The sequence below is a fragment of the Dama dama genome, chromosome 5, assembly GCF_033118175.1.
Source record: "Dama dama isolate Ldn47 chromosome 5, ASM3311817v1, whole genome shotgun sequence".
Taxonomy (NCBI): Eukaryota; Metazoa; Chordata; class Mammalia; order Artiodactyla; family Cervidae; genus Dama; species Dama dama.
This window is the reverse complement of record NC_083685.1, coordinates 95,698,391-95,721,825: the sequence shown is the minus strand read 5'-3', so window position 1 is coordinate 95,721,825 and position 23,435 is coordinate 95,698,391. Positions and strand designations below refer to the sequence as shown.

Sequence of the window (23,435 nt, the reverse complement as noted above, 5' to 3'; positions counted from 1 at the left end):
CTAGTGGCCCCATTTTAACTTCATTGCCTCTTGAAGGGCCCTGTCTCCACATCCAGTCATATTCTGAAGTATTGGGGGTGAGGGCGTCAATATGGGAAGTTTAGAGGACACGATCCAGCCAGTGTCTGCAGAAGAGCAGGGACACAGATGCAGAGAGCGGTGTGCACGCTGCTGGCTGGTACCCGGCTGCTGCTTTCCGCCGCTCGCTGTGATGAAGGTATCCGTCTGGGATGAGGTGGGATGAGGGCTTTGCAGGAGAGGATGGATGGGCAGTGGGAGAGGCCGGAGGTCGCAGTTCCTGTGATGGCTTTTCACTAACTCACAGCAGCGGGAGAGCTGGCGTCCAGAAAGCCAGCGGCCTTCTGATTGAGGGTCAGGACACAGATTCGCTTTCTGTTGAGAAATGACACGGGGCCCTTGGGGCAGGTGGAGTCTAGTCACAGATACTGATGGGGCTTGTCAGGCTATTGTCCACTCTCTGCAAGCCCAGCGGACCCAGGTGCCGGGGCTGGATGTCACTGCCGCTCTGTCAGCAACTGCAGCTGTGGCCAAAGGGGTCCTGGTTCCGGGGTTAGGGCCCTGTTGGGGCCACTGTGTCCTCAAAGCGGTTCTTTTCTTTCTGTGACTGATCAAGAGAAATGAGACAGATGAACCTACTTTCAGGGCAGGAATAGAGACACAGACAGACGTAGAGAACAGACTTGTGGACACAGCGGGGGAAGATGGGAGTGGGACGCATTGGGAGATGGGGATTGACATATATACAATACCATGTGTCAAACAGATAGCTAGTGGGAGCCTGTTATAAAGCACAGGAAGCTCCGCTTGGTGCTCTGAGATGACCCAGATGGGTGGGATGGAGAGTGGGAGGGAGAGAGGTCCAGGAGGGAGTGGGTATGTGTATACATGTAGCAGGTTCGCTTTGTTATACAGCAGAAACTAACACAACATTGTAAGGCAATCACACTCCAAAAAAATAAATAAATAAATAAATAAATAAATAACTAGGACCACAAGTGCCGCTTGGGAGAGGGGCTTCCAACCTTTGCTTGATCCTGAGCTTTTGGGGCCTTGGAGGGGGAGCCAGAGTGGGAATTTTAGGAACCAGACTCTCACATGCCCTGAGTGTCCGGAGGGTGGTCTGCGGCCTACCTCTGTGATGAAAGGTCTTAAGAGCTAGGAGTAGCCGAGCACCTACTATATGCTGGGTCCTTTTAATGCATCATCTTCCCTCCATCTCCCTATACTCTATGGCATTAATACTATTGTCCTCTGATGACCCATGAGACAACTGAGACTTGAATGGGCCCGGTTAGTGGCCCAAGGTCACATAGATACTCAACTGTGGCCCTGGGATTCGAGTCCAGGTCTGTTGCATTGCAAACATGGTGTTTTCTCTCCTACTCCGTGCTTCCTCCGTGGTGCCCCTGGAACATGAACTCATGGACACGCAAAGTGACTGCTTGCCCCCAGCCTCCCATCCAGGAAAAAATCCTCAACTCACGCCTCGTCCAGAAAAAGCATGGGGGGGATAGATGTCCGAGTCAAATTGGTCCTTGTGGTAGATCAGAGGGAGAGAAATGAGATCCCCTGACTCTTCTAGGCAGGACAACTCAAGGAATGTGTCCATTTTACAGATGGAGAAGCTAAGGTTTCAAAAAAGGAGGTGACTTGCTTACGATCTCATAGAATGTTGAAGAGCTTTTCTAGTGCAAGAGGGAGCACTGAACTCTGGAAGCAGGCTGTGTGAGTGTGTGTGTGTGTGTGTGTGTGTGTGTGTGTGTGCAGGGGTGTGTAAGAATAGTGAAAGCATCCTGTCTCCTGTCCTCATGTGGCGGGAACCCTAAGAAGGAGATGTGGGCCTGGCCCTCGGTGAAATTCTGGGCACATTTTCGCAGAGGCAAAGCCTCCTCTGAGGCTTGACGGAGGAGGTGGGAGGTGGGGAGGGGTCTTCATGGGGGCTGCAAGGCACCTGAGGGAACACCCCCCCTGTGTCCAGGAGAGCACCCTCCACTGGGGGAAACCTCCCCTCCCCCTTCCTCTTAAGGGACTGCCCCACCCCCAGGCTCTGCATCACCCTCCCTGGCTGGGACACCATCCATTGTCTTTTCTGAGTGTCAAGATCCTTGGCTCTGCCAAGCCACGCTCAGAAAATGCTATTGATTTTCCTTTATTTATTTATTTATGAAATTTTTGCTGTGGGCAAAAAATTAAAAGGTTTGTTCAGCGTTTCGCCCGAGCAGGGAGAAGTTTTCTCCGCCCACTGCCTCCTCGCACACACTCAATAGGCTCCTCTCATCTCTCGGCCTGGGGGAGGGGCGGGGACTCGAATCTCTCATTGTTTGCAGGAGGCATGGGAGAAGCAGAGTGGCCATGGGGCTGAGTGTCCTGGTACGTGGTGCTCTGTACACAGTAGGTGTTCAAGTAACAGGTGTGGGAGAGATGGGTGGAGGGATTGTTGAGCGAGCCTTGGCTGATGCCCACAGGGTTGGGGGGAAGGAGGCAGAGGATATCCCATTCCTCTGTGAGAATACCTACTGCGTGCCAGGCCCAGTGTTGGGCAATTTGGACCTTTCTCATCTAGTTTTTGGGCTTCCCAGGTGGCTCAGTGGGTAAAGAATCCACCTGCAATGCAAGAGACGCAGGAGACTAAGGTTCATTCCCTGGGTTGGGACAATCCCCTGGAAGGGGGAATGGTGACCCACTCCAGTATTCTTGCCTGGAGAAATCCCATGGGCAGAGGACCCTGGCAGGCTACAGTCCATAGCGTTGCAGAGGTGGACACGACTGAATCTACTGAGCACACACACACATCTAGTTTTCACAACGGATGTGCAAGGTGGGTTTTATTACCTTTGTTCCATGGTGACATTCAGAGAGGTCCAAGGTTATCCAACCTGTGAACCTGAATTCACATTCAGGCTTTCCAGAGACCAGCGCCCCAGCTCTCACCACTGTGTGGTGGGTGCAGCCTCCTGCCCAGAGGGAACCAAGAAAATGTATGTAAAAGACTTCCAGGTGGGATTTCCCTGGTGGTCCAGTGGCTAAGACTCCGTGCACTCAATGCAGGAGGCCCAGGTTCGATCCCTGGTCAGGGAACTAGATCCCACATTCTGCAACTAAAGAGCCCACATGTGGCAACTAAGACCTGGTGCAGCCAAATAAATAAATATTAAAAAATAAATAAAGACTGCGAGGAGCGACTTATCCTTCTAACTCTGGCAGATTTCAGGAAGTCCCCATCGAGTGGATCAGCTCAGAGCAATCAAGACCTGCCCTTGTCCACCCCTGCCGTCCTGAAAAGATGCTGTGTGGGAAACTGTCATCCACCCTGCCCACCACCCCAAAGCAGGACTGCAGAAACAGGAGTCAGGTCACCTCTTTCCAGGGAGGGCTGGCAGGAATTCCACAGTCTGTTGGTTAAAGATGCTGAGCACCTCACTAAGCTGCCCTTGGGTGGGCTTCTCTGTCCCATTCTCACTCCCGCACAAGTGCGTTCATGTGATTCCCTGACCTGGAGTGCCGTTCCCTCTCCAGCACTCCTGATGTCTCCAAGATCTCAGCTCCAGTCCCCTCACTGGAGTTACCCCTCCTAGAAGCACCATTTGCACTCTGGTGTTAACGATGGCTTGTCACTGGCCAGCAGTGAGCTGCTGGAGGGCAGAGTCCCATCTTGTTGAGCTGTTTCCCCAGGTTTGGGCTCAGTGCCTGGCCCTGGAAGGACGCACAGACACCCATGTTGATCCCAAGCAGCTGCAGGACATCCGCAGAGATCGCCCCAGTGCCTGAGCAGTGGGGGCGTGGCCCCTGCTTTCACCATTCATTGGAGACACATCTCTTTTTCTCTTCCCCGGCAGGAGTTCCCCTTGGCTATCCTCCGGGGCTGGGAGTGCTACTGTGCTTACTCTACCCCCCAGTTCAACCTGCGGGATGCCGTGGACAGCTCGCTGTGTGGCCAGGAGTCTGAGGCCCAGAGGCTGGCGGAGTACTGCGAGGTCTACCAGACCCCTGTGCAGGGTGAGTTCCACCCCAGAGGTGAACTGGCATGCAGGGCTTTCCTTCTGTACTTGGTCTGGGAGTTTGGGCTGAGTATATGGTCCTGGGATGGGGGAGGCATCTTGGTGGGTGGTCCTGTCTTGGGATAATGTGAACAGAGAGGCCTCCGCCATCCCTGGAGGCTGGACAGAGGATGCAGGGATGGGCATGAAGAGCATCTGACTTTTATCTGAATCTGGGGATGAAGGTGGTTTGAGGAAGAGCAGAGAGGCAGGGTCCAGAGGGATAACACGGCAAGGTGGTGGGGCTGGGTGACATGGGAGCCCAGTGGCAGCTGGGACATCCCTGAGCTGGCCTGTACCTGGGGACCAGTGAGTCACCCGGGCTGTGCCCAGACCCCAGCATCGTCCTTGTCTGAGAAGCAGGTCTGCCCAGCTGACCCTAGGGGCTGATAAGAAGAAGAGCAGCTGGGGAAGGTCACTGTCACCTTTATCAAACACCTATGGTGACCCAGCACAGCCCTGGGGCCTTGGGAGACGTTCACCGGAGGGTTCCATGTGCCCTGACACAGCTCTAGGGGGCCTCCCAGAAAGAGGGGGCACAGAGACTAACTAACACTGGAAGTTCTGAGTCCTGATTCCCTGCTGCTCTATCTGATGTATGACATTGTTCTGCCCGGCCATGACCCCCAACCCACCTCCCCTGCAGAGTCTGAAATTATCTGAGCTGGGCCAGGAGGGTTCAGCTGTGACCTCTTGAAAGACAAGGTGGGCACCCGCAGGGCACTGATCCCCACTAGACTCGTCCAGTGGGAGGTCTCGTCATCACTGGGGCTCTCTGGCCAGCCACAGACCCGTGCAGCCAAGGTCCAGGTGGCACATCCCTTCCCCTCTTTGAGCCTCAGTTTTCCCATTCCATTAAATGGGAGGCTTGGGTCTGCACTTCTTGCCAAGAGGAGTCGGGCAGTGAGTCTGGGAGTCACAGTGGAAACGGGGAACCCTGAGATGACTTCTGGACTTTCAGACACTCGATGCACAGACCGGAGGTTCCTGCCCACCAAATCTAAGGTGTTCGTGGCTCTGTCGAGCTTCCCCGGAGCTGGGAACACGTGGGCGCGGCACCTCATCGAGCATGCCACCGGCTTCTATACAGGCAGCTACTACTTCGACGGAACTCTCTACAACAAAGGTGAGCGAGGGCTGCCGGGGAGGGAGGAGGTAGCTCTCAGGCCCAGACCCCAGCTTCTGCAGCCCGGGCCCTCCTGGAGCACCAGAGCTGTGCTTCTCACTCTTGAAGGTGTCAGCATCAGCTTGTCTGTGCGTGCTCAGTCGTTAAGTCACATCCGACTCTTTGCGACCCCAGGGACTGTTGCCCGCCAGGCTCCTCTGTCCATGAATTTTCCAGGCAAGAATACTGGAGTGGGTAGCCATTTCCTCCTCCAGGGTATCTTCCCAACCCAGGGATTGAACTGGCGTCTCCTGTATCTCCTCATTGGCAGGCAGATTCTGTACCACTGAGCCACCTGGGAAGCCCTAAGCAATACCTTGAGGGCTTATTAATTCAACATAGATTCCTGGTTTGTACCCATCCCGCCACCAAGAGAGTATGACTCGATTAGTCTGAGATGGGGCCTAGGAACTGGCATTTCTAACAAGCTCCTGTGTGATGCTGAAGCAGTCAGCTCTAGGACCACACTTTGAAAGGAAATTCACAAGATCTGATCTGGATTCAAAGGGAAAGCCTAGTCACTTAGATTCTCTCTCAATAAACATTTTTTAAATTTTCCTTAATTTTTACAGCCCTCAATAATTAGGGGAAACTGACTTCATCTGTTCATTCCCCCCCACCCCCACCCCTGAGGTAAATGTAGCTTATCAAAATACTGTTTCTTAAAACTAGGTCCAAAAATCTTCAAGAGTTTAATGATTTCTAATATTTCTCTTGTAGAAATAAGAGGCCTCATTATGTCAAGTAAATGAACTTTAAAACGGCTCAAATCTGTGCACTGTTTAAGACTAAGAACCTCAGATAAGCCAAGTGGGATACATATTTGGTGAAATAGATTTCTCTGTTGTCAGGTGTTACAACAGTTTCTCAGGGATTCTTAGCTCAGAGTTTGGCTTAGGGAAAGAGGATCCTATCAGTAACATCCTGGAGAAAATAGAAAGTTCCTAAGGTTCTGTGATTACCCACAGCAGTCTTGATCTGGTTGGTAAAAAAGCCAAGGGTGTCCATATAACCCAGTCTCATCATAGTTGGGAGTCTTTTTAAAACATTTTTTTTATTTAAAAAATCCTGTTTATTTATTAGTATTATGTAGCAGAAAGCTTGATGGTTGGTTTTCTTTTTATGTGTTTATTTATTTGTCTGTTTTTGGTCATACTGGGTCTTTGTTGCTGAACTTTTCTCTAGTGGTGAGCAGGGGTTACTCTCTAGTTGTGGTGCAAGGACTTCTCATTGCAGTGGCTTCTCCTGTTGCAGAGCACGGGCTCTAGGGCACTCAGGCTCAGTGGTTGTGGCTCATGGGCTTAGTTGCTCTGCGGCATTTGGAGTCTTCCCGAACTGGAGATCAAACCTGTGTCTCCTGCATTGGCAGGCGGATTCTTTACCACTGAACCACCAGGGAAGCTCATCCTTGGGAGCCTTGAGTGTTACAGCACCTATAGGCAAAGTAGCCAGATGAAGACTGTGGTCCTGCTCACTCTGGTCTAGTCCCCTGGGAACCACCTACTGTGTACAGGCTGCCCACCGTATTCATCTAGAAGGCCTTTACCTTATTCAAACAGTTGGCTGTATTGGTCGACACATGGCTAAGTGACCCAGTGGCTCGACAGCCAGGTATGAAGGGTTGCAGTGACACTGTCTCTGAATGGCTCTAGAGATACCTGGATGCATCTTTGAGCCTTACGGGACTGGTTAGGTATAGGCACAGGTCACAGAGCACTGTCAGAGCAATGAACACACACACGCATGTGCACACACACATGCACACATGAAATTCTCAAGGCAACTCCAGTGCCCAAACACCAAACCTGTTATGGGTGAGCCTGGTCTGAGTTATAAAGAAAAGTGGTCACTGCCGAATTAGGCTGAGACAGTACAAAAGACACCCTGACTCTCAGGGTGTCAAAGACCAGATCGCATGCTTCCTTGGCCCATGCATTGACTCATTCTTTCCTGGAACTTCCCGCGGTCCATGGGATTCTCCAGGCAAGAATACTGGAGCAGGTTGCCTTTTCCTTCTCTGGGGGATCTTCCCATCCCAGGTGTCAAACCCGAGTCTCCTGCATTGGAGGTAGATTCTTTACCACTGAACCACCTGCCCTCCCCCTAATAGACTATAAGCTTAAAGACAGACTCTGAGTCTTACCCCCTTTATCCATGACATGAAGTTCAGCACGGCATGGGCACATGATGATCTTTGTTGATAAATGCATGATGCTGCATAGGGCTGGGGAGAGTCTCCGCAGATGCAAGACTGGAGCTCAGTTACAGGACATAAGGTCAGAGGGTGGGGCTATAGCTGCTGACCGCCCTTGAGCCTGTTGATGGGGATCCCGCCTACTCCATGGGAAGGTGGGTAGATGGCAAAGGCCTCCCAGGGACACACAAAGCCACATGGAGAGAGCCCTGGCTCTGATACTGTGGTGTTGTGTGATCTTGAGCAAGTCACATACCCACTCTGAGCCTGCAGCTGCAGTTCATTCACCCAGCTCTCTGCAATGCTCATGTGAAATAGCCATGAAGGTGCCCAAATGGATGCACCGTCAGGCCTCTGTCTCCTGACTTCCGGGACCCACAGGAGGTGCCTGATCTGCTTTCTCTTGCAGATGCCATCTTTCCCCACTTAGATGCCTTCCTCTCTCACTGTCTCTCGGGCAGGGTCAGGCCCTGTGGTTAGAGGCCGCCCCAGTGGCCCCTCAGTGCCCACCAGTGTCGGCTCTCCCTGGGGGCACAGGTTAGCGTTCATACCTGTCTGCCACTGTGGCAGTGGGGTCTCCATGATGCCTTTCTCACGGGCAGGGTTCAAGGGCGAGAAGGACCACTGGCGCAGCCGGCGTACCATCTGCGTGAAGACCCATGAGAGTGGCAGGAGGGAGATTGAGATGTTCGACTCGGCCATCCTGCTCATCCGGAACCCGTACAGGTCCCTGGTGGCCGAGTTCAACAGGAAATGCGCCGGGCACCTGGGCTACGCAGCTGACCGCAACTGGAAGAGCAAAGGTGAGCCGAAGGGGCTGGCAGGGCAGGGGACAGGCTGCCTCTTTATTCCTGGAATCTGCTGACACATACTAACCAAAGCCCTACTGTGTGCCGGGTGCTGGGTGAGGCGCCAGGGGTTGGCTAAAGGGATCACAATTGCCACCCTCAAGGTGGGCACACAGTCTAGCCTTTGGGTAATGGATTAGAGAGACACAAGTCAGGGCAGTGAGTGATACATACAAAATGAAGCTGTCAGAAATACAGCTGTGTCCAGCAGAGTGGGTGGTGTGATGAGACACAAGGCCAGGCAGGCTCCTGCTTCTGTCCCTGTGTGATCAGCTGAGGCTGGTGGGTGTTCTCCCCATTCCCTGACACCCTCCCCCTAGGCCACTCCCCTCCCCAGCCATCCCTGCCTCCCACTGACTCCCCTTGAGCCAGTGGGCAGGCTGAACTCTGATCCCTCCTGGGCCTCTTAACAGCCCAGTGACCCCAGGCAAGCTGCAGACTTTGTCTTCTGAGCCTTGCTTTTCTCACCTTAAAACCCTATGGCCCCTACCTCTTAGGGTCGTTAAGATCAGAGAAAGCAAATGCTTCCCACAGCATTGGAGAGTGGCGCTAGTGGTAAAGAATCCATCCGGCAATGCAGGAGACGCAAGAGACGAGGGTTCAATCCCTGGGTCGGGAAGATCCCCTGGAGGAGGAAATGGCAACCCACTCCAGTATTCTTGCCTGGAAAATTCCATGGATAGAGGAGCCTGGTGGGCTTCAGTCCATGGGGTCACAAGGGTCAAATACGGCCGAGTGACTGAGCACAACACAATAACCCAGTTATGGAAGCTTATTTTGTTGGGGGTGATTCTTGATATTGGCACCCTTCTCTCCACTGAGGGGAGGGGGACACTGACTTTCTAAATTTTTGCTGGAAAAAAAAAAATCTCACGTACCAGATCATCTGTCCAAGATTGCAGCTACCCCAACCCTTGCCTCATTGTACATCACTGCTTAAACCGGTGATCATACCCATGTGTCAATAAGCATCACTTAGACACCCCATTCATGTAGCTGCACAGGAGCACCTGGGACAGGAAACCCAGCCTGCACAGCATCTTTATGTCCTTGGGAGGCCCAGCATCTGCCCTCACACACTGCTCGGCCCCCATCACCCAGACTGGATGATGTGCACAGTTGCCAAGGCCACATCAAGATGAACTGAGAGTCATCTCAACAGAGATGCCCAGGCTTGCTTGTCTAACTCCTCTGTGTCCCATAGGCCTGAGATCCTGGGCTCTTCCTGCCCAGAAATGGTCCCAGAGGTCAAGGTCCATCAGAGGGAGAACCAGTTCTTGGAACACTCAGACCCCATGTGTCTTGGTGTGTTTCCATGGAAACTGCTAGAGGAAGGACCCAACATCACATCTCCCAGGCAGGCTTGGGGCAGCCTCATAGTAACTGTTCCCCTCACAAGGTCACCCCTCACGAGATCCTTCCCTGGTGGGGGGATCCAGGCAGGTTGGTCCCAGGCAGAGGGGGATGGAGCATCTTGGCCCCCAGGAGGGGAGGCCCCAGGCCTGCCAGGCCGGGCTCTGACATGGCGCCCCTTCTTTTCCCCGCGCAGAGTGGCCAGACTTTGTCAACAGCTATGCGTCGTGGTGGTCCTCGCACGTGCTGGACTGGCTGAAATATGGCAAACGACTGCTGGTGGTTCACTACGAGGAGCTGAGGCGCAGCCTGGTGCCCACGCTGCGGGAGATGGTGGCCTTCCTCAACGTGTCCGTGAGCGAGGAGCGCCTGCTCTGCGTGGAGAACAATAAGGAGGGCAGCTTCCGGCGGCGCGGCCGGCGCCCGCACGACCCCGAGCCCTTCACCCCCGAGATGAAGGACTTGATCAACGGCTACATCCGGACGGTGGATCAGGCCCTGCGCGACCACAACTGGGCCGGGCTGCCCCGGGAGTACGTGCCCAGATGATAGGCTCCAGGCCTGCGCTGCCCGCCCCACCGGGAGCCGGCCGCCTCCACGGGGCCGCGCACGTGCTCGCTGGGATGCTCGCCTGCTGCTGCCTCCGCGGGATGCTCAGGGGAGGGGGCTGTGCCATCTGCACGGAGGCCCGCCCTGGGGCTGCGTCCCTGCGGCACAGGGACACCTGGGCCTGACTCCCGGCCGTTAGACCCGATGTCACAGGACAGATGCAAAGGGACACACACTCCTCGCCAGACCCGCTTAGACCTGCCACTCTCCGCTCACGGTGTCCCGTTAATGCGCCTAAGCCACCACCCTGGGCGTGCCTGACACTCTTGGACTTGCAAACACAAACGTCAGTGCAGGCAGCCAACGCCAGGTTATGTGTTCCCAGGGGCTGCCTGTCTGTCTCTCCAACACACTGACACGCACGTGCACCCCGAGTTCCCAGGGACCCGGGGTTTCCTGTCGCCAGCCCGGTGCAGGCTTGCTGGCCAGGGGCTTTGACTGCAGGATGCTGGGCTGGGTGGGCTTAGAGCCCCAAGGGGCCAGAACCCTGGCCTGGAGACAGGCTCACAGTCTATGGCAGCCGGGCCAGGCAGCCCTGAACGCACATCTGCATCCCCCAGTGTGTGTGGTGTGATGACCAGCTCTATAGCCCAGCCTTTCCCTTCTCTGTGGATGGGCTGGTGGTGATACAGGCAGAGCAGAGCCACCCACAGACACCCCCCACCTCAGGACCGGCTGCAAATTCTGTGCACCCCCCACCATCCCATCCAATATCAGCACTCCTTGAACTGGTGCCTCCTTGCCTGGCTTCTTTCTCTGACTCTCCCCGTAAAGCTGGGGACTCATGCCTTATCCCAGAAACAGGGTGTAGGGGCTAGGAGACAGGGGTTGGGTGGGTGGGGGCTGGGCCTCCAGGATAGGGCCTATTTGCCAGCAGTGCCAGTGGAGGAGGGCGCTTGGGCTGGGCAGACCCAGGAGAGATGAGTCTTGGGGGCCACTGGGCTGGTTGCTCCACCCATCTTGACAGCTCCTCTGCGGGATCCCCCCACTCTTGGTCATGAGGAAGTGGGGGGCAGCATGGCCCATCAAGACCCTGGGGGGAGAGGCAAGGCTGCAGCTTCTGCCTGACCCCCTATCTGCCAGCCCTCTTTGTCCCTCTGTTATTCACCCTCCACTTCCTGTCACTGGGTCTCTTTGTCACACCCTCTGTCTCTGTTTTCGTGACACTGACATCTTTCCCGTTCGGGGATATGGGAAACTGGAGCTACTGGGCACTGCTGTGTATGAGCTTACAGGCCTCCTGAGAAGACAGTCTCCTCCTCACAGCTCAGGGTTTAGAGGGACTGGGGGAGGGAAGTGATAAACCCAGCAAGAGAGGAGTGTGTGTGCTGGGTGTGGGGGTCAGAGAATGCATTGCAGAGGCTTTGAACTGGTCCTGAGGAATCTGTAGAAATTATTCCAGTGGAGCAAAGGGGAAGGGGAATTGAGGCAGAGGGAACAGAATGAACGAAGGCTCAGAGGCTTGGAAAGACCCTTGTGTGTTTTGAGAACAGGTGAGTGGGTATGGGCACATGCCTCTAAGTCTGTGCAAGAGGAAGGTGAGAGTGGGTGGGTGAGGACAGAGGAGGGGACAGAGAAAAGGATTCTCCTTACAGCCAGCTAGTGCTCAGTGTGGGAGGGGGAGGGGTGCTGATGCTAATTACCTTCTTGGATCACCCTTTGCTACATGTCCTGGGCTCAGAAATGGGGCTGCAGAGGTCAGGGGACTGAAGTCTAGAGGGTGAGGTGAAGCTGGGAGCACAGCCAGGACAAGTGGGACCCAGGGAGGGCTATCGAGAGCTTGTCCACACACTGAGGGAGAAAGGTGGATGGGCTTGAACTTGGGCAGCCCCTGAGTCCCCCTGCAGCTTCTCCAGGCCTGGGCTGGGCCTGCTGGTCTGACCTCTGCATCAGCAGGAGAAAGCTGGGTGAGGGGTTTGGGAAAGCCGGGCATGGGAATGTGGGACCATCTGCTCCCTGGCTGGAGATGGGGAGCTGACATCACCCCAGCAGGCAGAGCTGAGGGCCCTGCAGGAGAGGGCCTTCCTCAGAGGGAAGCCTACCTAGCTTTCAATTTTTAATGAATGGCCTTGAGCATCCATTCCTGGTGGCCTCCAAGTTCTTTTTGAGTCTCCCCCAAACCCACACTGATGCTGAGGCCATTTTAGATCCTCCTAAAGCATTGCTGGGGCTCAGCTCAAGGCTGGAAACTCCAGGGTCTTGATAAACAATTATTGAAACAGCATGGCTCGAGGATCAAGTATGTGATGAGCCCTGATGAGGCTGATTCTCCTGAGTAGCAGGAGCAGTTGAAATCCACCAGGAGTTTTCACCCTGCCTTGAAAGAGGGCCCAGGGAATACCTGCATCGCAGAGTGAACCTAGAAACTCAAAGGAGACTGCAGCCCTGAGTGATGGAGGAGAGGGAAGCCAGTCCAGAGACTGGCTTCCTGGCAGCGACCCTCACTCTCCTGGCCACCCAGACAGTCTCTGGGGAGAAGACTCAAATGTCAAGGAGTCTGCACAGGGCAGTGAAGTGGCTAGAGGACTGACTAGGACCACAGCCAGGGCATGGCCCCCTGGGCTTCCCCCACCACCCCAGGGCTCAGGAGAACAGCAGTCCCAGCCCGTTTTTCCTGGTAGTTGATGAGTCTGTTCCCTGTTGCCAAGTACCCAGAAACCCTCGCTCCTTCTAGCTGGAGGGCCACTTGCTCAGATGGCCTTGGAGTTTACTGTGCACCTTAGCCAGGCACACAGATAAGTGGAATGATGGGATTGGGGTGCATTGTGTTGAGTCAGTCCACCTGGCAAGACACCTGAACCTCAGCACCTGATCCTGGATGGTGGGTGAGTGAGATATTAAGGCCCCACGTGCTGATGGTTCTCAGCAGTCATCCCCCAGCTCCTGAGGAGCACGGGAAGGGGATGTGTCTGTTCTTTTGGGAAAGTGTTTGTCCTTCTCCAAGTTAGGTCTCATCTCTAGCTCTCAGCTTCTCCATAAAGAGGATGCTGCCCCAGCGAGCCAAGGAGTAAAACAGGCTTGAATTTAGGAGAGAAGCATGGCAGATGTAGCTAATCAGACCAGAACAGAGAACTCCTGTTTACAGATTCCAATTTTAATAGCCAGGCTGTGGAGTTGCACAAACCTGTGTTAAAACATGTAATTTTCATGGATTTCCTCTCCCGTTGTGGATCAATTTGGAAAAATCAAAATATATAATTTGAAAAAACTAAAACTCATTCTTGATAATCCCAGTGATGTGTTAATGAGAGAGAAGAATAGACAGGCTTCCAAACCCTGGGAAGAAAACTGCTTAATTACGTGAGCGTCTTATAATGAAGTCTCGTGCAGCTAAAATTAGATTTGGAGTGCATGAATATGCGAGAATGTTTGCACACCAGAATGCATTTTTTCCCCTTAAAAGTAACAGGAACCACTTGGTTCTTAGGGGCCCCCAAGAGGGGAGATGGAAGTGCTGGGGTTGATCTTTGTGGCTGCAAGAATTCCTGGGACTCAGGTTTGTTTTCTTTTGGCTGGAAATTTGTTGGAGGTGTTTAAAATGTGATGCTTCCAAAGTAGTTCATTAAGGTTTTGGGAGAAATTGATTGGTCTGAATCCATATTGATGAGCACTCAATATTTCCCGAGTTGGCCTGAATAAGGTTGAATTAGAGTAGAGTGGAAATAGGATCAAGTCTGCAGATTAAAGGGGTGGGTCATGGTCCCAGCTCTTCTCTGCTGTGATCTTAGAACAAGCCTTTTCTCTCTCCGGTCTCAGTTCCCCATCTGTAAAATGAGAGATGAGTTGGAGGCTGTTGGTTGCATCCCTGATGTTCATTTCCCCATTTCCTTTCCCAGCAGCCCCTGATGTCTCTTGGCAGGGGCAGGTTATGCTCTGCTAGAGCTGTCTCTGTCATCATTTCTGGAGTGGGATGCATGACCTGGATTAAGCTCACACCTCATCCCATCTCTCTGGCTACAGTGATGGTCATGTTTCCTAAGGCAACGGAGCCAGAGGGAATTTCAAGACTTTTTCTGGAAATGTTGAGTAAAGGCTGTTTTTATTCACCTTGCTAGATGTGAATGAAGAAGTAGGTAACCTTGGGTCTTGACAGTGGCTGTCTTGGGAATCCTGGAGGGGACCCCTCCCAGCATGAAGCTGACAACTGAAGGGAGAGTCAGGAGGCAGAAAGAAACCAGGTCCTTGGTGATGCTGTTAAGTATATGATCTATCTTTGCCTGTGACTGGCCCTGCCTGCGGATGGTTTTGTTACACAAGCCAATAAATTCCCTTTATTGTTTATGTTGGGTTGAGTTTGGTTTCTGTTACTTATAGCCCAGAGGGTTTTTACAAAGGGCTTGGATTGAGAGACCCTGGGATTCTGATATTCTCTATCTCTGTGGCAGAACTAGATGAAGACAGAGACATGAACAACAATGAGCTGTCGGATTAAGCAGTTGCTTTTTACAGGAATGGGGGTGGATGCGAGATGCTCAGTAGGAAGCTGTGCTCTGTCAGCCAGGACAAGTAGCATTTTTAAGTTGGTACATAATGAGGTCACCTGGGTTTCCTTAGAAAAATCAATCCTCTTGATTGACCGACCCAAACCATAAATTGTCTCATTCAATCCCTACCAAATTTAGTTTCTGAGACTGAGTTGCCCAAAGTTCAAATCCTTTATTTTACAGATAAGAAAAATGAGATTGGGAACGGGGGTGGGTTTCCTATGAAGCTTTGAGAATGAGGTGTGGGGGTGGCTAGGGCCAGAATATGAGCTCCTTCCCTGAAACCACCTGATTGCTCTGTACTGCATTCCTATAACTCTTCCAGAAGTTTCTAGAATTGAAGCAATTGTGCACATTCAGCTTGTTTGGAAGTGACCCCATTCATTTCACTGCTAATTCTTTGCCAAGATATTTTTGGTGGGCACCTGAGTTCAACGTTAAGGGCCATTTATCAAGCATCCCCAGGACTTGAAAACTTCCTCAGAGGGAGGAGCACTTTTCAAAAGACTGAGATTAGGGACGGGGACCATAATTGCCCCTTGGAAGGAAAGCTATGACAAACCTAGACAGCATATTAAAGAGCAGAGTCTTACTTTGCTGACAAATGTCTGTATAGTCAAAGCTATGGGGCTTCCCTGGTGGCTCAGCTGGTAAAGAATCTGCCTGCAATGCAGAAGACCTGGCTTCAATCCCTGGGTTGGGAAGATCCCCTGGAGAAGGGAAAGGCTACCCACTCCAGTATTCTGGCCTGGAGAATCCCATGGACTATATAGTCCATGGGGTCTCAAAGAGTCGGACATGACTGAGCAACTTTCACTTCACTTCATGGTTTTTCCAGTAGTCATGTACAGATATGAGAGCTGGACCATAAAGAAGGCTGAGTGTCAAAGAATTAATGCTTTTGAACTGTGGTGCTGGAGAAGACTCTTGAGAGTCCCTTGGACTGCAAGGAGGTCAAATCAGTTAATCCTAAAGGAAATCAACCCTGAATATTCATTGCAAGGGCAGATGCTGAAGCTGAAGCTCCAGTACTTTGGCCACCTGATGGGAAGAGCCGACTCATTGGGAAAGACCCTGATGCTGGGAAAGATTGAAGGCAGGAGGAGAAGGGGGTGGCAGAGGATGAGGTGGTTAGATAGCATCACTGACTCAATGGATGTGAATTTAAGCAAACTACGGGAAATAGTGAAGGACAGGGAAGCCTGGTGTGTTGCCATCCATGGGGTTGCAGAGTTGGACACGATTTAGTGACTGAACAGTCAATCAAATCAGGAGCTCAGAGTTTTCATTCCTAAGTCATAAGCATTCCAGGCAACAGAAAGGCCCTGCTCCTCCAAAGTATTATTAGATAAGCGTCTTTGGTGGATCTGAGCCCAGCAGTCTGTGTGTGTTTATGTGTACATGCAGGTGTGGGCTCCGGCTGCTGAAGACAGCTGTCCCTTTAAATCACACGCCAGCCATCCTGACCACTATAAGCGACAAGAGTCTGGATGTTGAAAAAGTCAGTCTTTGTCAGGTCTCCTCCAGAATGGATAGTGTCCTAGGAGAAGTAAAATTCTCTTAACATAAAAATGATTTTTGTTTATTCCTCCTCTTCTTCCTCTTCTTTTTTTAAATTCGTTAAGCAATTCAACGGGCTTCCCTGGTGGCTCAGACTGTAAAGAATCTGCCTGCAATGCAGGAGACCCAGGTTTGATCCCTGGATGGGGAAGATCCCCTGGAGAAGGAAATGACTGCCCACTCCAGTATCCTTGCCTGGAGAATCCCAGGATAGAGGAGCCTGGTGGGTTACAGTCCATGGGGTTTCAAAGAGTTGGGCATGACTGAGTGACTACCACAGCAACAATCAATTCAACAACACTTTTCATTCACTTGAAAAGCTATATTTACTTATTTGTTTCACTGGCTTTGAAACCAGTGAAGACAGGAACAGTGTTGTATTTTTTAATACATATTTTACTTTATTTGGCTGTGCTGGGTCTTAGTTGCAGCACATGGGATCTTTGATCTTCCTTGCAGCAGCCAGGATCCTTAGTTTCAGCTTGTGAACTCTTAGCTGTGGCACGCCGGATCTAGTTCTCTGACTAGAGATCGAACCCAGGCCCCTGAATTGGGAGCAATGAGTTTTAGACACTGGACTACCAGGGAGGTTCCAGCAGGCATCGCTTCTTGACACCAAGGAGAACTGTCCTGGTTCCCCCATTCAGCCTGGCAGGGAGAATGGAGAACTGTCCTGGTTCCCCCATTCAGCCTGGCAGGGAACCAACAAGGCAGGAAAATTCTGGCCCTGGCCCGACATCCTAACAGGATGGTCCACTCCCAGGGGTTACCACCGAAACCAGCTCTTAGCATAATCCATTATTTCCTGTTATACTCAGGCTTCCCCTGTTCCATAGCCACATTAACCTCCATCAGATAATTAAGGGTTTGGCTTTCCATGGGAGACCTTAAATGTCACCTCTCTGCTACCCGATACGTCTTTGAATGACACAGGCTTTAATGAGATGTTCAAATATAGAAAACTGAGTGACTCCTTGCTTTGGTCGTGACATTTATTCAGCCAGAGTGATCTGACTACACCACTACATTACTTATAATTTCTACCTGACCTTGGGTGGTGGAGTGTAATCTTTAAGGAAACTATCCATTTAATCTCCTTCGCCTTATTAGCATTTAATTACTATGACAAATTTTCAGATGTACAAAAGATGTTAGGATTATAATTCAATTTTCCCTTCAAATGGCCCAGTAGCCAAGGACAGTGGGACCATCTCTGACACCAGTGAGTTCTGACTGAGGAAGTGTCCTGGGCCTGACTTGGTCTCTGGCCCCTTGGAGCAGCAAGCAGGGCTTATCCCAGCCATAGCTGCCCCGTCCGGGGACCCTGTGCCCAAACCTTCTCTCTCTCTCTCTCTCTCTCATCACTGGACTGAGCTTTGTTTTGCTGCTCAGGGTAAGGCTAAGTCATGGGACCGGGAAGAGGACAGAAGATGCAAAGGATGTCAGCTCAGATCTGATGGCTGCGCTGGATAGTGGAGCCCATAAGTGAATTGTTTTTTAAACTTTTACTTATTTACTTATTTTATATTTGGCTGCACTGGGTCTTCGTTGCTTCTTGAGGGCTCTCTCTAGTGTCGGCGAGCAGGGGTTACTCTCTAGTTGCAGTGCATGGGCTTCGCATTGCTGGGGCCTCTCTTGTTGAGGAGCACAGGCTCTAGGCACACGGGCTTCAGCAGTTGCAGCTCTCGGGCTCAGCAGTTGTGGCACACGCTTAGCTGCTCCATGGCAGGTGGAATCTGCAATGCGGGAGACCCAGTTTCTATCCTTGGGTTGGGAAGCTCCGCTAGAGGAAATGGCAACCCACTCCAGTATTCTTGCCTGGAAAATTCCATGGACAGAGGAGCCTGGCGGGCTACAGTCCATGGGGTTGTAAAGAGTTGGACTAAACAACTTTCAATTTCACGTTAGGAATATTTTCCCATTTTGCTATAGTCTTTTTAAAGATCTTCCCCCCTCCCCCAATTTCCTTTCTTTTCTAACTTTCCTGTCCTGTCCTCAATAGAGTCCCGATGGTGACAGCCTGGTATAATCCATTCATACTGCTCTCTATAGTCTTATGAATATGTAAAACCATGTGTGTGTGAGTGTGACTATATCTATATCCATGAATGATAGTGTATCAGTTAGTGGAAGATAAAAAGGCACAACAATCTGCATTGTACAATCACACTTTTGCAAAATCATGTGATGGTCCCCAATATTTGATTTCACTCATTTAGGAAGGTAACATGATATTCTCTAGTAACCTCCAAAACAGGGAGCCTGCACCCCACTGGCACAAAGAAAAAAATATTCAAAGTTCTATCTCTTTATTTTTAATCTCATCTCTTTAAAATTTCTATTTTGTATTTGTTTACCCTACACTTAAGATATTCACACATGCAAATAAATATCCATGTTCTGGAAGTACATGCTATCATTAAATGAGCAATGAATAATACTTAGAGACCACCAGTCTACAGATTCAGGGGCCGCTTTATTCACACAGTTCCCTTTTGATGAATATCTAGGCAGTTTCTAGCTAGGGCCACTACAAACTAGGCTGTAAAAAGCATCACTCTACATATGCATTTCTGCACGAGTGCTTTTAGATCTATATATCAGATTCCCAAAAGTGAAACTGCTGATTCAAAGGGTATGTGTACTTAACAATTTTTAAAAATTTTCTTTCTTTATTTTCAGCTGTGTTGGGTCTTCGTTGTGGGCTTTCTCTAGTTGTAGTGAACAGGGTCTACTCTCCAGGTGTGGTACATTGGTTTCTCATTACAGTGGCTTCTCTTATTCCGGAGCCCAAGCTCTAGGGCACAGGGGCTTCAGTAGCTGGGGTGCAGGGGCTTCGCTGCCCCAAGGCCTGTGGAATCTTCCCAGACCAGAGATGGAACCCATGTCCCCTGCATTGGCTGATGGATTCTTAACCACTGGACCACCAGGGAAGCCCTGTACTTACAATTTTAATCAATACTGATGGCCTGCTCTCAAAAAAGTTTGTAACGATTCATATTCTCATTACCAATGTATACAATGTTTATCTCCCTGCATCTTTACAGGCTTTAGGAATTATCACTCTTTTCCAAGTTTACCAATCAAGTGGATGGGTTGAGAAATGGCATCCAGTCTTTAAGGGCACCATCATGTCATGGACTTCCCTGGTGGCTCAGATGGTAAAGCGTCTGCCTACGATGCAGGACACCCGGGTTCAATCCCTGGGACAGGAAGATCTCCTAGAGAAAGAAATGGCAACCCACTCCAGTATTCTTGCCTGGAAAATCCCATGGATGGAGAAGCCTGGTAGGCTATAGTCCATGGGGTCACAAGGAGTCAGCCACAACTGAGTGACTTCACTTTTCTTTCATGTCATGTACAGGTGAGGGCATTGGACAAGATGACCTCGAAGATCCTTCCACTTTGTGTCCGTGCTTTTCTAATTATGTTTCCAGAGCTCACCTGTTCCAGGTGTGCCTCGAGTCTCCATCCACTAGTCATTTCTGAATCCCAGAGATGTCTATGGAACAGTTGCCAGAAACCAACAAACTGAGGATGGGAAAGAAAGCAAGCTGAATGCCATCCAGGGGATCATCTTGCCAGTACTGCTCAGCTTGTAAAAACCATCTTGGCCAAACCCCTGCGATTTCATCCAGAACAAATAATAAAAAACTGTGTGCAATATTTCTAGGATGAGCATATTCATAGTAAATATTTTAAGATCAATGGCTGCACAAAATGCATTTTCCTTGGAGTTTCACTTTTCAAATGGCTTTGTATTAAAAGTGCAATTTCAATAAATATTCATGGGGAAATTCATTGATGTGTTTTACCATTTACAGCTAAAATTTGTAAGATTCTGGGGGGAAAAAAGATGTACGATGCGTATTTTACCCTCTTAGGAGAAAAGTGGTGAAAAATGCATGATACGCTTTTGTTTTTTCTGACAATAAACCCTCTGAGGCGGGGAGCTATCTTTGTACTCCTGATCCTCTCCAGCCAGTTCCGGGGCTGTTGGCAGTGTGGGCAGAGCGGAACTGCAAGAAGATCTGACAGAGGAAGGTGTGGGAGGTGAGGAAGGCCTGTGTGCAGAGCCTTTTAAAGTCCCTAGAGCCCCTTTTATTTCATTCTTTTAATTAATTAATCTTTGGCTGTGCTGGGACTTTGTTGCTGCATCTGGGCTTTCTCTAGTTGCGGCGAGCAGGGGCTACTCTAATTGCAGTGCTCAGACTTCTCATTGCAGTGGCTTCTCTTGCTTCGGAACACAGGCTCCAGCTGTGGCACAGGGGCTTAGTTGCCCAGTGGCATGTGGGATCTTAGTTCCCAGACCAGGGGTCGAACCCATGTCCTCTGCATTGGCAGGCAGCTTCTTAACCAGTGGGACACCAGGGGAGTCCCAAATTCCCTTTTAACATCCCTTGTGGCTCAGTTGGTGAAGAATCTGCCTGCAATGCGGGAAACATGGGTTCGATCCCTGGGTTGGGAAGATCCCCTGGAGAAGGGAAAGGCTACCTACTCCAGTATTCTGGCCTGGAGAATTCCAGGGACTGTATAGTCCATAGGGTTGTAAAGAGTCAGACACGACTGAGTGACTTAAAAAAAAAATCATCCACATCACCTGCTCTAACATGAGCACTTACTGCATATCTGGTGTTATGCTTAAAACTTCCTGTACCTTCTCCCACTGAGAAGGTACGGGAAGAAGTAGTCACTATGATTCCCATTTTACAGATGAGGAAACTGAGCCTCAGAAAGGTTAAACAATTGGTTCTCATGGTCACCCAGCTAATTAAGTGGCAGAACGAGGATTCAGACTTGGGTGCATCTGGCTCTAATGTGCTCTGTTACTGGTCCCTCCAGGCCTCAGCGTCCCATCTATAATTTCCCCAGATTGCCGGGAGTTGGCTGGGGCCGCAAGGATTGAAGGAAGTGAGCCGTTGTGCTAAATGCCTTCCTGTTTACCTCCTCAGCCTCACAGTGCCTGCTAGGTGCAATTTGGCCACCTGCTCTGCACACGAGGCACCCCACAGCCCCCGTGACATCATTCTTCTTGGCCCCTTTGCCTGTGGCAGGAAGCTAACTCACATAGGCAAAGCACTGAAAAATCTGGCTGCTTATTCCTGCCAATTTCCTCAGAGTCTCGGGTGAATGTATTTATTTTTATAATCGCAGGTTGTACCCTTGGCAACAATCAGATCCTATTGTTCCCTTGCTTAAGGTGCTGGAAGCACTGCCCAAGGCCAATAAACGCCCCCTCCAGCCCCTGCCTTGGCTTGGTATTCAAAGCCCTCTGTAATCTGGCCACATGACCATCCTCTTCCTTCTTGTCATCTTCATGTGATGCTCAGCTACTATAGAGGGTTAGCTGTCCTTTGCCCAAGTTCATGGTCTTCTGTTTCCCTGGAATGTCATTCTTTCCCATCTCTGACTATTAACGTCTTAAATACCGTTCAAGACCCATTTGAATGGACCTGCCTCCTCTGAGAAGCCTTCTCTGTTCCCCCGGTCGGGGTTCACAGGTCTCTCCTCTGTAATCCCCACAGTCCATTTCCACGGTTCTGCTGCTAACCCTCAGTGGCCCTTGTCTTATCTGTATCTGCCTTTGCAGTTGGACTGTGAGCTTTCTTTGGGCAGGGGCCATGCTATTTATCTCTGCTTCCCTAGCATCCCCCCCAGACACTTGGCTAAAAGTAATAGTAACACCCTCAGATAGGCAGATGACACTACCCTTATGGCAGAAAGCAAAGAAGAACTAAAGAGCCTCTTGATGAAAGTGAACGAGGAGAGTGAAAAAGTTGGCTTAAAACTCAACATTCAGAAAACTAATATCATGGCATCTAGTCCCATCACTTCATGGCAAATAGATAGGGAAGCGACGGAAACAGTGACAGACTTTATTTTTGGGGGCTCCAAAATCACTGCAGATGGTGACTGCAGCCATGAAATTAAAAGATGCTTGCTCCTTGGAAGAAAAGTTATGACCAACCTAGACAGCATATTAAAAAGCAGAGACATTACTTTACCAACAAAGGTCTGTCTAGTCAAAGCTATAGTTTTTCCAGTAGTCATGTATGGATGTGAGAGTTGGACTATAAAGAAAGCTGAGCACTGATGAATTGATGCTTTTGAACTGTGGTGTTGGAGGAGACTCTTGAGAGTGTCTTGGACTGCAAGGAGATCCAACCAGTCCATCCTAAAGGAAATCAGTCCTGAATATTCATTGGAAGGATTGATTTTGAAGCTAAAACTCCAATACTTTGGCCACCTGATATGAAGAACTGACTCATTAGAAAAGACCCTGATGCTGGGAAAGACTGAAATCAGGAGGAGAACGGGATGACAGAGGATGAGATGGTTGGATGGCATCAACGACTCGATGGACGTGAGTTTGAGTAAACTCCAGGAGTTGGTGATGGACAGGGAGGCCTGGAATGCTCCAGTCCATGGGGTCACAAAGAGTTGGACACGACTGAGCGACTGAACTGAACTGAACAATGACAGCATCAGCGACAGTAACGGTAGTGGACTTTTATGGAGGGTTTAAAAGGTGATTTTACTGAATCCCTCAGAACAATAAAATGACGCAGATGCTATATCTAATTGTATTTCACAGGCAAGGAATTGGGGGCTTGAAAAAACTGTGTGGAAATGAGGGAGCTGAGAATTGAACCTAGGGTGCCCAGTTGCCAGCTAACTGCTCTTACCCAGTGGTTCCACTCGGTGCTTGTGAAATGTTTGTTGAGTGAATTATCAAACACATCAACGAGCAAATGAGTAATGAGGGGAAAAAAAATCACAAATATATAGAAAAATTATCCACCCCATTGACTAAAGCAAGGCATTTCCTAGAATCTACATAATGATCATAAACATTTTCCTCCATCATCCAATGGTGGACCCCTCACCACTCAGGAGAATTCCATGGACACACTTATGCAGAAGCCACAGCAGTGGGTGTCATTCCAGATATGTTCCTAAGGGATACAGAGAAGCATGTCTCATCCTTTTGGGTTCAGGAGAATCTTCTGATGACCCTCAGGAGGACAGGAACTTAGCATTGCGGCCAGGCCAGCAGGGATGGGGGCTTCTGGCTCATTTTCACAGCCCCTCCCATGATCCTCCAGGGACATACTGGTTTGAAAGTTGCTACAAAGTGTCAGAGAGCAGTGGGCGCGGGGAATG

The 23,435-nt window shown here is 50.5% G+C and overlaps 1 protein-coding gene across 5 annotated transcripts in view; it reads left to right on the top strand.

Annotated features, from left to right (window-relative positions):
- WSCD1 (WSC domain containing 1) overlaps positions 1-11,043 on the top strand; it is a 42,948-nt gene extending 31,905 nt beyond the window's left edge. For 4 of the 5 annotated variants that reach the window (XM_061143186.1, XM_061143185.1, XM_061143189.1 and 1 more), the window contains exons 6-9: positions 3,858-4,017; positions 5,020-5,184; positions 8,020-8,220; positions 9,815-11,043. In XM_061143186.1, the coding sequence (XP_060999169.1) occupies positions 3,858-4,017; positions 5,020-5,184; positions 8,020-8,220; positions 9,815-10,167 (879 nt within the window). In that variant the 3' untranslated portion in view covers positions 10,168-11,043. The remainder of the gene's footprint in view (positions 1-3,857; positions 4,018-5,019; positions 5,185-8,019; positions 8,221-9,814) is intronic. The other variant, XM_061143190.1, reaches the window with a different exon arrangement.
- Positions 11,044-23,435: the final 12,392 nt, after the last annotated feature.